This window comes from Papio anubis, chromosome 20 (genome assembly GCF_008728515.1).
Source record: "Papio anubis isolate 15944 chromosome 20, Panubis1.0, whole genome shotgun sequence".
In the NCBI taxonomy this organism is placed as follows: Eukaryota; Metazoa; Chordata; class Mammalia; order Primates; family Cercopithecidae; genus Papio; species Papio anubis.
Genome location: NC_044995.1, coordinates 10226818 through 10242559, shown reverse-complemented (window position 1 = coordinate 10242559; position 15742 = coordinate 10226818). Strand labels below are relative to the sequence as shown.

General features: G+C 53.8%; 1 protein-coding gene across 4 annotated transcripts; it reads left to right on the top strand.

Moving 5' to 3' along the window:
* The first annotated feature begins 8061 nt into the window (after positions 1-8061).
* Positions 8062-11536, top strand: ZNF579 (zinc finger protein 579). 4 transcript variants are annotated; one of them, XM_009195369.2, is made up of 3 exons: positions 8065-8259; positions 9416-11061; positions 11330-11536. In XM_009195369.2, the coding sequence occupies exons 2-3, from the start codon at positions 9418-9420 to the stop codon at positions 11513-11515; spliced, it is 1830 nt and encodes a 609-aa protein (XP_009193633.1). In that variant the 5' UTR covers positions 8065-8259; positions 9416-9417; the 3' UTR covers positions 11516-11536. The 4 variants fall into 4 exon arrangements, with proteins under 4 accessions (XP_003916190.1, XP_017808191.1, XP_009193633.1 ...); XM_017952700.2 differs by having other exon boundaries at positions 8956-11061; XM_003916141.3 differs by having other exon boundaries at positions 8062-8259; positions 9416-11536.
* The last annotated feature ends 4206 nt before the right edge of the window (positions 11537-15742 follow it).

The following is a 15742-nucleotide window of genomic DNA, read 5'->3' as shown; positions in this document are numbered from 1 at the left end:
GAGCCAAGATGATACCACTGCATTCCAGCCTGGGCAACAAAGCAAGACCCTGTCTCAAAACAAAACAAAACAACCAAACAAACAAACAAAAAAGCAAGCCCATTATAATGCACATAAAACTAAACTGTAATATTGTTAAGGATACATTGTCAGTAGTAAAGCATATAAAAAAGCAAGGACAACATTGTCCTATAAAACTCAGAATAGTGGGCTTGACAAGTTAAGCGGGAGGGGATCTCCTGGAAGTTTCCAGGGTTGCTGATAGCTGATAAAGTTCTATTTCTTATTCAGATGATCATTTTATAATTATTTATTCAATTGTGTGTTTGTATTGCGCATTTTTTCTCTGTGTGTCTTATATTTCACAAAGAAAATATTTCAGTCTGGGCGAGTTGACTCACGTCTGTAATCCCAATAATTTCGGAGACTGAGGCAGGAGAATGACTTGAGCTCAGGAGTTCGAGACCAGCCTAGGCAATATAGTGAGATCCTGTCTCTACCAAAAAAAAAAAAAGAAAAGAAAGAAAAAACAGCGTGGTGATGCATGCCTGTAGTCCCAGTTACTTGGGAGGCTGAGCTGAGAGGATCACTTGAGCTTAGGAGGTCGAGGTTGCAGTGAGCTATGATGGTACCACTGCACTCCAACATGGGCGACAGAGAGAGACCCTGTCTCAAAAATAAAAAATAAAACCGAACGTGGTGGCTCACGCCTGTAATCCCAGCACTTTTGGAGGCCGAGGCGGGCGGATCACCTGAGTTCAGGACCACCCTGGGCAACAGGGTGGAATCCTGCCTCTACTAAAAATACAAAAATTAGCTGGGCATGGTGGTGCACGCCTGTAATCCCAGCTACTCGGGAGGCTGAGGCGGGAGAATCGCTTGAACCCAGCAGGCAGAGGTTGCAGTGACCCGAGAACACGCCACTGCACTCCAGCCTGGGTGACAGAGCAAGACGTCCGTCTCAAAAGAATACATAAATAAATGAAAATTTAAAAATTAAATATAAATTTAAAAAGAAAGAAAAAGGAAACTTTAAAGGAGGAAGACGTGTATTCCGGGAGGAGAAAACAAGTAAGAGTTTAGCACTGCAGCCAGACTTTTTGAATGGAGATCCACAGTTGCCTATTTGAAAAAGCTCAACCTTTGGGAATAAAATCAGCTAAACCTTACAGATACTCCTCTCCACTCTGCAACCGACACTCGAAAACCAGACACGCTTTCTGGTTTAAAAAAAAAAAAGAAAAGTATCTTCTTTCGAGAAACAAGGCCCGCCCACTTCGAAGAAAGCACCGCCCCCAGGGACAAGACCCGCCCACTCCGAGACCGGCTTAGAGACAGGCTCAGCCCGGGAGATGCGCACTGGAAAGGCGCCAGCGTTGCCATGGAGATGGCCGCCGGCTGGGGAGTAATGAATAGGGACCTCGCGAGGCTGAGGTTCCCACCCACCTCACCTGCACCACAGTCCTTTCTCTTCTGGGGCGGTAACGAGAAGGACTCATCCCATTTCCTCAGTGTCTCCCAAGTGCCCGGTGCTGGGCTGGACACTGCACCGAACGCGTCACATAGTGGCCCCATTTTATAGATGCGCTGACTGAGGCCGGGGGGGGGGGGGGGAAGTGAGGAGAGGACAGGAGAGGGAATTTTACCCTGAGGACGATCTCAACCGTTGCAAAACATTAATTACTAGCCAGACGCCGGAGACTCACATGCCTGTGTTTGGCGAGCTGATTCCTGCGTGCAGACCTTGGAGCCAGCCAGCCCCCTGCACGCTTGCCGGAGCGGGCGTCTCCCCCGGGCCCCCAAGCCTTCTTCCTTTCAGGGAGGGCCTCACATCCCAATACAGAAGCCCGAGACCACCTCACTCCTCCCACCCTTCATCCCTTTTTATTCATCCACAAATGCTTGTTAAGCCCCTTGTCTGTTCCGGGCAGCCACCTGTGGGCAGAGCCGTTGAGCAAACAGGCAAAACAAGCCCTGCCCTCGCAGTTTTTATTCTAGTGTGAGGGGAGATAGGCAATCCACAGGACATTCACACGTTGCCTAGTGTGTCTTCGTGATTAAGTACCATGTTAAAAATGAAAGGCCGGCGCAGTGGCTCACACCTGTAATCCCAGCACTTAGGGAGGCCGAGGCGGGAGGATCACCTGAGGTCAGGAGTTCGAGATCAGCCTGGCCAACATGGCGAAACCCCGTCTCTACTAAAAACACAAAAAAGAATTAGCTGTGTATGGTGGCGGGCGCCTGTAATCCCAGCTACTCGGGAGGCTGAGGCAGGAGAATCGCTTGAACCCAGGAGGCGGAGGTTGCAGTGAGCCGAGATTGCGCCACTGCACTGCACTCCAGCCTGGGCGACAGAGCGAGATCCTGGCTCAAAAATAATAATAATAATAATAATAATAATAATAAGGCAGGGTGAAGGCTAGAGGGTGACGGGAGGCTATTTTAGCCTGGGTGGACAAGACAGGGGTCTCCAGCGAGCTGTGGGAGTGAGGGACGTAAGGGAAGCTGAATGGAAACCTCGGGAGGGCTTTTCAGGCCGGGGCAACCGCAAGTGCAAAGGCCCTGACTCCGGACAGAGCAGAGAGGGCGGTGTGACGCGGAGAGGGCGGGAGGAAGGGAGGGAGGGAGGGAGGGAGGGAAGCCCCGGGGTCCAGGCAAGCAGGGCCTTGGGGGCGGGGGTGCACGTGGGAATCAGAAGGGAAGCTTGGGTTTTATTCCGAGGGAGATGGGGAGCCAAGGACGGAAGAGTGTTGGGCTCAGGAGACAGGTGATTTCTGGGTGCTGGAGGCTCACGGGAGGGACAGGGAAGCTGGAAGCAGGAGAGCCAATGAGGAGGGGGAGACGGTGGGACTGGCATCCGGCTGAGCCAGTCAGCGACAAGCCCCGCCCCCTGCCCCGGGAGCCGCCTTCGCAGCCGGAGGTCGTGGGGCCCAGGACCCCCTCCAGCACCTGGGCCTGCGCCCCGCCTCTTCCCGGCTCCCCGCCTCGGTCTCCCCCGCATCCGGCCCGGTCTCCACGCGGGTCCCACAGGAATTTCTCTAAAACACTAATCGGATCATGTGACTCTCCTGCTTAAAACCTTTTCAATGGCTTCTCAGTGCACTCGGAATGAGTCCAAGCTCAGCCTGGACTCGGAGGCCCGGCTCGGTTGCTGGGTGCAGCTCTGGCCTCTCTCCGCCACACTGGCCTCCTTTATGCCCTAATGCAAGACCCCCAACCCCACCCCCGCCATGTGCTGGGGAAGCAGAGCGCAAACCCCCTTCCATATGCTGTGCTCTCTGCTTAAAGTTTTCTATCACCTCCATTCCTGAATTCATTCTTCCTCCTCCTCCTCCTCCTCCTCCTCCCTCCTCCCTCCTCCCTCCTCCCTCCTCCTCCTCCTCCTCCATCTTTCAAGCCTTCAAAATATAGATGATAAAATAGTACACACATCCTTGGTATATACCCAAAATAATTAAAAACAGCTGTTCAAACAAAAACTTATACACCAATGTTTCTAATAGCACTCTTCGCAATAGCCCAAAGATAGATGCAACCCAAATGTCCATCAACAAATGGATAAACAAAACGTAGGCGACAGCGGCCCTCCACATCCGTGGTCCTGCACCCTCAGATAGGAGGCTGTAAGGGACTCGATCACCCATGGATCTGGAATCCCAGGAGAGTCCTGGAACCAATCCCCTGTGGACACCGAGGGATGACTGCACTCATGCAGAGGAATACTATTCAGCCACAAAAAGGAATGAAGCACCGACTCATGCTAAGGCACGGATGAACCTTAGAAACATTAAGCTGGCCAGGTGCGGTGGCTCATGCCTGTAATCCCAGCACTTCAGGAGGCCGAGGTGGGCTGGTCATCTGAGCTCAAGAGTTCAAGACCACCCTGGGCAACATGGCGAGACCCCATCTCTACCAAAAACAAAAATTAGCCAGGCATGGTGGTGCATGCCTGTAGTCTCAGCTATCTGAAAGGCTGAGGTGGGAGAATCGCTTGAGCCCTGGCGGTGGAGGTTGCAGTGAGCCGTGATTGCACCAATGCACTCCTGCCTGGGTGACAGAGAAAGACCCTGCCTCAATTTTTAAAAAAAGGGGGGGCAATATCCTTTGTGGGGGAGGGGGAGAAATTTTTATGCAAAGTGAAAGAAGCTAGTCACAAAGGAACACATGTTGTATGATTCCATTGATATGAAATGTCCAGAATAGGCAAATTCATAGAGACAGAAAACTGATTATTAGTTGACAGGGGCTGGGGATAGAAAGGAGTGTGGGAATGACTGCTAATGGGCTTAGGGTTTGTTTGGGCTGATGAAAAAGTTCTGGAACTAGGATGGACACGGTGGCATACGCCTGTAATCCTAGCACTTTAGGAGGCTCAGGCAGGAGGATTGCTTGAGACCAGGAGTTCAGAACAGCCTGGGGAACAAAGCAAGACCCCATATGTAAAGAAAGGAAAGAAGGAAGGAAGGAAGGAAGGAAGGAAGGAAGGAAGGAGGGAGGGAAGGAAAAGAGAGAGAGAGAAAGAAAGAGAGAGAGAGAAAGAAAGAAAGAAAGAAAGAAAGAGAGAGAGAGAGAAAGGAAGGAAGGAAGGAGGGAGGGAGGGAAGGAGGGAAGGAAGGAAGGAAGGAAGGAAGGAAGGAAGGAAGGAAGGAAGGAAGGAAGGAAGGAAGGAAGGAAAGGAAGGAAGGAAGGAAAGAAAGAGACTCATGCCTGTAATCCCAGCACTTTGGGAGGCCGAGACAGGAGGATCACCTGAAGTTGGGAGTTTGAGACCAGCCTGGCCAACACGGAGAAACCCTGTCTCTACTAACAATACAAAATAAGCTAGGCGTGGTGGCGCATGCCTGTCATCCTAGCTATTTGGGTGGCTGAGGCAGGAGAATCGCTTGAACCCGGGAGGCGGAGATTGAGGTGAGCTGCACCATTGCACTCCAGCCTGGGCAACAAGAGTGAAACTCTGTCTCAAAAAAAAAAAAAAGGAAAGAAAGAGTTCTGGAACCAGGCGGTGTGGATAGTTGTGCAACATTTACTTAATGCCATTGAGCTGTGTGATTTAAAATAGTTAAAACTGTAAATTTTAAGTGTATTTTACAAAACAAAAAGTTAAAATACACACACCCATATTCTGACTACCAGCTTTGAACTATTAGGGATACAAATGACTCCCCACACACCACACCCTCCAAGATCTGATTGCTTCTCCTATCTCAAACATAACTTATATATTGAATTTGGTGCTTATTATTACCACAGATATTTTCAGACTCTTATTTCGTGGTATACATTCTTTAAAATATAGTATTACAAACAAGGTGCTTTTAAAAACCATGCTCCTAGTCTGGGCATGGTGGCTAATGCCTGTAATCCCAGCACTTTGGGAGGCTGAGGTGGAAGGATTGCTTGAGCTCAGGAATTTCAAGACTAGCCTGGGCAACATAGTGAGACCCCATCCCTATTTTATTTATGTATTTATTTATTTGAGACGGAGTCTCGCCCTGTAGCCAGGCTGGAGTGCAGTGGCACAATCTCGGCTCACTGCAACTTCCGCCTCCCAGGTTCAAGCGATTCTCCTGCCTCAGCCTCCGGAGTAGCTGGGATTGCAGGTGAGCACCACCATGCCCAGCTAATTTTTGTATTTTTAGTAGAGACGGTGTTTCACTGTGTTGGCCAGGCTGGTCTCGATCTCATGACCTCGTGATCCACCCGCCTCGGCCTCCCAAAGTGCTGGGATTACAGGCGTGAGCTACCGCGCCCGGCCTTTTATTATTTTTCTAAAAATCATGCTTCTGATCCACTATCATTTCTCCTATCTGTTTGTGAAGTGGAACTTCTTACTGAGACTCACTGGATTTGGAAACTTCTAGTACCTCACTTTCATCCTCTGTGAAAGGGAAAAGTAATGTTACCTACTTCATAAAGCCAGGAGTAAATGGGTTCACATTTGTAATACACTCACAAGAGGAAGCTATTAGTTTTCATTTTATTTATTTTTATAATCCCCATGTATTTCTTTTTCCTTTACTTTTTTTTTTTTAAGATGGAGTTTTGCTCTGTCACCCAGGCTGGAGTACAATGGCACTATCTCAGCTCACTGCAATCTCCGCCTCCCAGGTTCAAGCCATTCTCCTACCTCAGCCTCCTGAGTAGCTGGGATTATAGGCAGGTGCCATTATGCCTGGCCAATTTGTATTTTTGTAGAGACAGGGTTTCACCATGTGGGCCAGGCTGGTCTTGAACTCCTGGTCTCAGGTGATCTGCCCATGTGGGCCTCCCAAAGTGCTGAGGCCACCATGCTTGGCCTCCTTTACTTTTTTGAGTATATAGCACATTTACACGGTTTCAAATTCAAAAAGTACGAAAGGCTGGGCACAGCGGCTAATGTCTGTAATTCCAGCACTTTGGGAGGCCAAGGCAGGTGGATCGCTTGAGCCCAGGAGTTCAAGCCCAGCCCGGGCAACATAGGGAGACCCCATCTCTACAAAACATACAAAAATTAGCCAGACATGGTGGCATACTCTTGTAGTCCCAGTTACTCAGGAGGCTGAGGTGGGAGGATTGCTTGAGCCCGGGAGGTCGAGGCTGCAGTGAGCTGAGATCACACCACTGCACTCCCTCCAGCCATCCTTGGCAACAGAGGGAGATCTCATCTCAAAAAAACAAAACAAAAAACAAAATAAAACAAAAAACAAACAAAAAAACAGAAGGATCGCGTGTAGTAAATTTCTGTGCTGGAAGTTAGACTATGTTGCCAATTTCAGTTTCTTCTCTCTTGTTCCAGTTCATCTGGACACAATCCCAGAACACACACAAGCCCAGAACAGGCTGCAGGCTGTACTTGACCTTCTATTTTTCTCTTCTACAGGTTATCACTTGGAGACTTACCATATATTCACACGGTGAGCTTCTTTGTTCTTTTCTATGGACACCTAGTATTCCACTGGGTGGATCCGTCATGACTGATTACTCAAATCTCCTACAGATGGGTGTTTAGATTGGTTTCAGCTGTTTGCAGTGATCTGCCGTAATGCAATGATTAACCTGGTGCAGACATTATTTTGTGCAGTTCTGAGTAGATACTTCTGAAGAATAAATTCCTGGAATTGCTGGCTCGGTAAGAGTGTTCCAAGTTCTACTTGCCCCAGCTGGGTATGAAAGGACCTGTTTGCTCACACTCTCATTAGCACTGTTTGGCAGGAATGTAACCTTAAACAAACAGCGTCAAGCTGCGGGTATACTCCTGCAGAATGCCTTTTCTGCTCCAGATTAGGTTTTTGAGATGTGGCCAGGTTGGTTTCATTCTGCCAATTTCAGCTGAAACATTGCTGCCTCCAGGAAGACCTCAGGAATCACCTCCTCCCAGTGCGAGCTCAGTTCAGTGCCTTCTGATCTCTGCATTCCCATAGCAGTTCCCTGCCTCAGAGCACACGTTCCCCCACACGCACTCCAGAGTGATTGATCCGTGTCTATCTGCCTTCCCCATCAGACAGTGAGCCCCTATTTTTGCCACGGTGGCTCCAGCACCAAGGACAGCGCCAGCCCATAGTAGGTGCTCAGTAAACAGTGGTTGCTAAGGTCCCAGTGAATATGCGTATATGTAGGCAAATATATGCAGACTGGCCCGTAGTAGATATTCAGTAAATATTGGTCGCTTTGGGTCAAATGAGTATATGCAGGGGCTTATCACAAAGGGGGAAACTGAGGCTCAAAGTGGGAGAATCCTTCACCCAGACAGCCAAGGGAAGGCTGGAGTCAGGTTCTGATCCAGAGTGCCGCTACTTTCTGAAGCCTCTGTCACTGCTTCATTCATCTTCCTCCCCCGGCCGCCCCCCTGGCTTGACACAGTGCCTGGCACAGACAGGACTTGATAAATGTGTATTTGTTGAAGGAATGAATGAATATGTGTGTGTGCGTGTTGATGAGCCGGGGGGTAGCTGGACCCAGCGTCCCAGGCCCTCAGCACCCTCTGCCCTCTGGGAGCCCAGGGGACAGGCCCCCAGTCCCCTCCCCTCACAGGACCCTGTAGTGCAAGCTGCCCGCCCTCCCCTCTCCAGATCCCCCGTCCTCCCGCTTCCGGCTTCCCAGCCAGTCTTTCCTTTTTCAGGCTCCGACGAAGGCCAGGTTTCCGGGGGGAAGGCTTAGGCAGTGACACTGAGCCCAGCCTCCTCCTCCACCCCCCACCACGCTCAGGCCCCCTCCCTCCCCGCCACCACCGTCCGCGTTTGGCCGGCCGTGGGGAAGGAAGAAAGGAGCCAAGGAGGCGAGGTAAGAACCCAGCCCCAGCGACCAGGGCTGAGCCCCAGGCCCAGGGCTGAGAAATCCTCAAGGCCTCGACCCGGCCCCAATTCTGCTTATCATGCCTTCGGGGAGCTGCAGGCTTGGTCCAGAGGAGATTGGCCCCCCTCTAGGACCTGGGACCCCGACCCCCACCAACCTCCCTCCCGGGTCCAGGGGTTCGGCCCTCAGCCGCCTCCTCCCTGGGGATTCCCTGCAGCTGGGTCCCCAGCCCCCGCCTCCCCCTTGTCCTAGGAGCCCAGCCCCCTCCCCAGCCCCTCCTCCACCGGGACCCAGGAGTCCACACCTCCTCCATACCCGAGTCCAGATTCCCCGATCCATCATGACCTGGACCCAGGAGTCTCAGTTCCCAGCTCCCACCCCCCTCAGCCCGAAGAGTCTGGGCCCCTAGCCCCCTCCTAACTCAGACCAGAAGTCTGAACCCTCCTACTCCCTGACCTCTCCCAGCCCCTGGCCTCTGGGAACACACTCTATTTCCGGGGCCTACTGGCTTCGAATCCCACCCCCTCCACTCAGGCCCCATGGGCTGTGTCCCAGCCCCTCCCAAAACGTTCAGCCTGGCCGGGGGGCCTGGAGCAGAAGCGGTTCGCTGACTTTGTCCCCCTCCGTGCCTCTGCCCGGTCCACTCCCTCTGTGTCTCTGTCTCCCTGTCTCCCCGGCCTCCAGCCCGCCACTGCTCTTCTGATCTCTGCGCTTGCACTGTCTCTGCCTCTGGGTCTCCAAGTCTCTTTGTTTCCTCTTCTCTGTGTCTCTGTCTCTCTGCTGGATATTCCTCGCTCTTCTCTGTCTCTTCGCTGCTCTGCCTTTCAGCACCCTGTCTTTCTGTGTCTCCTGGTCTCTGTCTGTCCATCCCCACTTCTCTGTGTCTCCCATCTCTGCCTTCTCCTGTCTCTATTCCCTGCTCTGTTGCTCTGTCTCTGATCTCTCTCTTCCTGTCTCTCCATCTCTCACCTCTCCTCTGTGTCTCTCATCTTTGTCTCTGTCTCATATCTCTCTCCCCTGGCTGAATACCTGGCCCTCTCTGCCTCTCCATCTCTGACTCTGTCTTTGCTTCTCTCTCTGCCACACCCCACGCACCTCTTTTTATCTCTGCCCCGCTTCCCATCTCTCCCCTCTCTCCCCACAGGCATGGATCCGCAGCCTCCTCCACCCGCCCAGGGCAGCCCACCTCACCGTGGCCGAGGCCGTGGCCGTGGCCGAGGCCGTGGTCGAGGCCGTGGCCGTGGCAGGGGGGGCGCTGGAGCCCCTCGGGCGCCCCTGCCCTGCCCCACCTGCGGCCGCCTCTTCCGTTTCCCCTACTACCTCTCCCGGCACCGGCTGAGCCACTCTGGGCTCCGGCCCCATGCCTGCCCGCTGTGCCCCAAGGCCTTCCGCCGGCCGGCCCACCTCTCCCGCCACCTGCGCGGCCACGGGCCCCAGCCCCCGCTGCGCTGCGCCGCCTGCCCCCGCACCTTCCCGGAACCCGCCCAGCTCAGGCGCCACCTGGCTCAGGAGCACGCAGGCGGCGAGGTCGAGCTGGCCATCGAGAGGGTGGCCAAGGAGACGGCCGAGCCCAGCTGGGGCCCGCAGGACCAGGGCTCGGAGCAGCCCACCACGGCTGCAGCGGGGGCCACCGAGGAGGAGGCGGCCGCGGCATGGCCTGAGACGTGGCCTGCGGGGGAGCCGGCCACGCTGGCAGCGCCCACCAGCGCCGCGGAGCCCCGGGAGTCGGAGTCGGAGGAGGCCGAGGCCGGGGCAGCAGAGCTGAGGGCCGAGCTGGCGCTGGCGGCCGGGCGGCAGGAGGAGAAACAGGTCCTGCTCCAGGCGGACTGGACGCTGCTGTGCCTGCGCTGCCGCGAAGCCTTCGCCACCAAGGGCGAGCTCAAGGCGCACCCGTGTCTGCGCCCGGAGGGCGAACAGGAGGGTGAAGGGGGCCCTCCGCCACGCCCCAAGCGACACCAGTGCTCCATCTGCCTCAAGGCCTTCGCCAGGCCCTGGTCCCTGTCGCGCCACCGGCTGGTCCACTCCACCGACCGCCCTTTCGTGTGCCCAGACTGCGGCCTGGCCTTCCGCCTCGCCTCCTACCTCCGCCAGCACCGCCGCGTCCACGGCCCGCTCAGCCTGCTGGCCCCGCTGCCCGCGGCGGGCAAGAAGGACGACAAGGCCTCAGGTGCACGGAACTCAGCCAAGGGGCCGGAGGGGGGCGAGGGGGCGGAGTGCGGGGGTGCCTCGGAAGGGGGAGAAGGCGGGCAGAACGGAGGCGACGCCGCCCCAGCCCGGCCCCCAGCCGGGGAGCCCCGCTTCTGGTGCCCAGAGTGCGGCAAAGGTTTCAGGCGCCGGGCGCACCTGCGGCAGCACGGGGTGACCCACTCAGGAGCGCGCCCTTTCCAGTGCGTGCGCTGCCAGCGGGAGTTCAAGCGCCTGGCCGACCTGGCGCGCCACGCACAGGTGCACGCGGGGGGCCCGGCCCCGCACCCGTGCCCCCGCTGCCCGCGCCGATTCTCGCGCGCCTACAGCCTCCTGCGCCACCAGCGCTGCCACCGCGCAGAGCTGGAGAGGGCCGCCGCGCTGCAGGCACTGCAGGCCCAGGCCCCGCCGTCGCCGCCGCCGCCCCCGCAGCCCCTGAAGGCCGAGCAGGAGGAAGAAGGGCTCCCGCTGCCCCTCGCAAACATTAAGGAAGAGCCGCCCTCTCCGGGGACCCCACCCCAGTCCCCACCGGCTCCCCCTGTCTTCCTCAGCGCCTCCTGTTTCGACAGCCAAGACCATTCAGCCTTCGAGATGGAGGAGGAAGAGGTAGACAGCAAGGCTCACCTGCGCGGGCTGGGGGGCCTGGCCTCCTGACCTTCGCCGCCCTGCCCTCCGCCGCTCCGCCTGAGCTCCCCGGTTTGCAGAATGGAGGAGGGAAGTTGAAGGAGCCACCTCCTCTGTCTACCCACCCGTCCCCTTCACGCCCTTGACACTAAGGAGTGGGGGGCCCTGGACTGCCCCTCCCTCTCCCATCGCCCGCCCCCAGAACCCCTGATGCTGGTTAGGAACCGCTCACCCCAACATGTGTCTTAAGGCAGGACGACTTGGAAAAAAAGGCGGCGGACAGTTGGCCAGAGGGATGGAGACTGGTGGGGACGCCCCCGCCTGCCTGTCCCCCCGTTACACACACTGGACACCATCACCTGTTTGGAACTGCCAGACCCTGGGGGTCCCCAGTGAGCAAAGGTCTGTCCTTGTCCCTTTGTCTGTCTGTGAATAAATGTGAGTTCGTGAAACCCAAGAGAGCGAGGTGTTCTGTGGAGGTGGGGCAGGCTGGGGGCGCTGGGGCGAGTCAGCATTTGTCCAGCCAACTCTGAGCTTGGGTTCAGAGCAGGAAGGACACAGATGCATCAGAAAATATGTGGCCCTCAACCAAGCAAGAAGCCGGTGAAGGCTGGGTTGAGAAGAAACAGGAATGTGAGAAGATAGATCATCGTCACCGCTGCCCTGTGGAAGCTCTGCACCAGTTTCTCAGTCAACCTCTACCACACCCTTACTCTGTGTCACCGGTGGTACTAGGCACTGAGGAGAAGGAGTCCAATACCCTCCTCTGAAAGAGCTGGAATTCTAGCCCTGCATTGTCCAACATACCTTTTTTTTTCCTAGAAAAGTTTCCATAACCTTTCTTCCCTCACTCTGTTGCCCAGGCTGCAGTACTGTGGTGCGGTCATAGCTCACTGCAGTCTCAAACTCCCAGATCCAGGCAATCCTCTTGCCTCAGCCTCGCAAAGAGCTGGGACTACAGGTGCATGCCACACCCCTAGCTGATTGTTTAATTTCTTGTAGAGACGGAGTCTTGCTATATTGCCCAGTCTGGGAGAACTTTTTGTGATGATGGGATATTCTACATCTTCACTGTCCAATATGGTATCCAGCAGCCACACGTGGCTATTTCAATTTTCAATATAGAATAATGAGTATAAAATCATTAAGATGAAATAAATGTAAAGCTCAAGTTCCTCAGTCATTCTTTTTTTTTTTTTTTTTTTTTTTAAGAGAAGTTCACTCTTGTAGCCCAGTCTGAATTACAATGGCGATCTTGGTTCACTGCAACCTCCACCTCCCAGGTTCAAGGGTTATATAAGCCTCCCAGTAGTTGGGATTACAGGAGCCCGCCACCACGCCCGGCTAATTTTTGTGTTTTTAGTAGAGACAGGGACTTGCCACATTGGCCAGGCTGGTCTGAACTCCCTGACCTCAGGTGATCTGCCCGCCTCAGCCTCCCAAAGTGCTGGGAGTACAGGCTGAGCCACTGTACCCGGCCTCAGATCCACACTGTTTCAAGGGCCAAAGAGCCCCACATGTGGCTGAGTGGCTGCCATCTGAGACAGCACAGATCTAGAACATTACATGTCGTTGAAAAAGTCCTAGCAAGAATGCAATATAGCCTGAGGTATAAAAGGGCTAGCATAAGAGTAAACCACAGACAGTCTGATGTGGGAGGCAGGACTTGAGGGGTCAGGACTTCTCTGGTGAGATGATGTTTGAGTTTGAATGAAGATGGAGGGGGACCAGGCATTAGAAAGAAACATCCATGAAGACAACACCAGAGAAAGAAAAAACGGGCAAAGGCTAGGAGGTGGAGTACTACAGGTTTGTTTTGTTTTTTTTTGTTTTTGACACAGCATCTTGCTCTGTTGCCCAGGCTGGAGTGCAGTGGGGTGCAATGCAACTCACTGCAGCCTCAGCCTCCTGGTTCAGAGTTCTCCCTCAGCTTCTCAAGTAGCTGGGACTACAGTATGCACCATCATGTGACTAATTTTTTATTTTGTTTATTTATTTTTTTCTTTTGAGGCCAGGTCTGGCTCTATCACCCAGGCTGGAGTGCAGTGGGCAATCTCCACTCCTGCAAGCTCTGCCTCCTGGATTCCGCGCCATTCTCCTGCCTCAGCCTCCCGGTAGCTGGGACTACAGGCACCACGCCACCACCTTGGCGGCTGATTTTTTTGTTTTGTTTTGGTTTTTTTTGGAGACAGAGGGGAGTCGCTCTGTGTCACCAGGCCAGAGTGCGAGTAGAAGCCATCTCGGCTCACTGCAAGCTCCTGCCTCCCGGAGTTCCGCGCCATTCTCCCACCTCCAGCCTCCGAGTAGCTGGGACTACAGGCGCCCATCACCCGCCTGGCTAATTTTTTGTAGTTTTAGTAGAGCGGGGTTTCACTGTGATTAGCCAGGATGGTCTCGAACTCCAGACCGTGATCCGCGCCTTAGCCTCCCAAAGTGCTGGGATTACAAAGTGAGCCACCGTGCCCGGCCCGATTTTTTGTATTTTACTAGAGATGGGGTTTGACCGTGTTAGCCAGGATGGTGTTGATCTCCTGATCTCATGATCCTCCCATCCTCGGCCTCCCAAAGTGCTGGGATTACAGGCGTGAACCACTGTGCCCGGCCATGCTTGACTAATTTTTAATTTTTTTGTGGAGACAGTGTCTCCCCATGTTGCCCAGGCTGGTCTTGGACTCCTGGGATCAAGGAAGCCCCCTGCCACAGCCTCCCAAAGTACTGGGATTACCAGCGTGAGCCACTGCACCTGGCCATTACTACGTATTTTAGAAACTGCAAGTAATTGGAGGTGGGGTGGGAAGTTTCGATTTCTACACATCTTCCAGTTGTTGGCTTTTTTTTTTTTTTTTTTCAAGGTGGAGTCTTGCTCTGTCACCCAGGCTGGAGTGCAGTGGCACGATCTCTGCTCACTGCAACCTCTGCCTCCCAGGTTCAAGCGATTCTCCTGCCTTAGCCTCCTGAGTAGCTGGGATTACAGGCACCTGCCACCGCACCTGGCTAATTTTTGTATTTTTAGTAGAGATGGGGTTTCACCATATTGGACAGGCTGGTCTCAAACTCCTGACCTCATGATCCGCCCCCCTCAGCCTCCCAAAGTGCTGGGATTACAGGCGTGAGCCACTGCGCCTGGCTCAGTTGTTTTCTTTTTTACCTGTTTATTTAGGTTCTAGGAGTGGGAGGAAGAGGGATATCTCTCAGCTAATCTTCCTTAAACACCTTTCTCTTTCCTTCTCTTGACATCCTGCCTTCCCCCAGCACCTTTGATGGTTCTCTCTTGCCCTGTGCAAATAATGATGGGCCGGGTGCAGTGGTTCATGCCTATCTGTAATCCAGCACTTTGGGAGGCCGAGGCAGGTGGATCACGAGGTCAGGAGTTCGAGACCAGCCTGACCAACAAGGTGAAACCCCGTTTCTACCAAAAATACAAAAAAAATTAGCCAGGCGTGGTGAAAGCTGCGCCTGTAATCCCAGCTACTCCAGAGGCTGAGGCAGAAAATTGCTTAAAACCTGGAGGGGCGGAGGTTGCAGTGAGCCAAGATCGCGCCACTGCACTCCAGCCTGGGTGACAGAGTGAGACTCCATCTCAAAAAAAAAAACAAAACAAAAAAACATTGACCACTTAGGTATCTGCACACCCACAAGAAACAGCAAGAAAGGGGCAGAGCCTCCCCATTTTCCAGGACAACAAACTGAGGCTCTGAGAGGGAAGGTGTTTCCCTCAGTGTGTCAACGATGCTAGATGGATCAAAGGAGGAAGAGGAGCGAGAAAGACGGTGACTGAGGGTCAAGGTGGGAGGTGATGACCACCGAAAGCTTCAAATAATTCCACCTTCAATCATTTCATACATCTCGGCTGAGCCCTTAGCACTGTGCCAGCTTATATGGGTTAGTTTGTTTGATTTTTTTTTTTTTTTTGAAACGGGGTCTCACTTTTTGCCCAGGCTGGGGTGGAATGGCACAATCACAGCTCACTGCAGCCTCCATCTCTTGGGCTCAAGTGATCCTCCTGCCTCAGCCTCTAGAGTAGCTGGGACTACAAATGCATATCACCATGCCTGGCTAATTTTTTATCTTTTTTATTTTATTTTATTTTATTTTGAGACAGTCTTGCTCTGTCACCAGGCTGGAGTGCAGTGGTGCGATCTCGGCTCACTGCAGCCTCTGCCTCCCGGGTTCAAGCAATTCTCTGCCTCAGGCTCCCAAGTAGCTGGGATTACAGGTGCCTGCCACCATGCCTGGCTAATTTTTTTGTATTTTTAGTAGAAACGAGGTTTTACCATCTTGCCCAGGCTGATCTTGAACTCCTGACCTCGTGATCAGCCTCCCAGAGTGCTGGAATTACAGGCATGAGCCACCACGCCCGGCCTACTTTTTTCTTTTGTAGGGACGAGGTCTCACTATGTTACCCAGGCTGGTTTCCAACTCCTGGTCTCAAGCGATCCTCCCCACTCAGCCTCCCAAAGTACTGGGATTACAGTTGTGAGTTACTGCACCTGGCCTGTCCCAACTGTTTATCACTGAGTTTAAGCCCAGCGCTGGATGATGACACCACTCTTGACACCAACAGTCCAGCTGAGGAGATGAACAATAACCAAATATTGGCACTAATAAATCAGGGTTACCAAATGAGATTGGTTCCCCAAAGAACTAGATCCTGGCCGGGTGC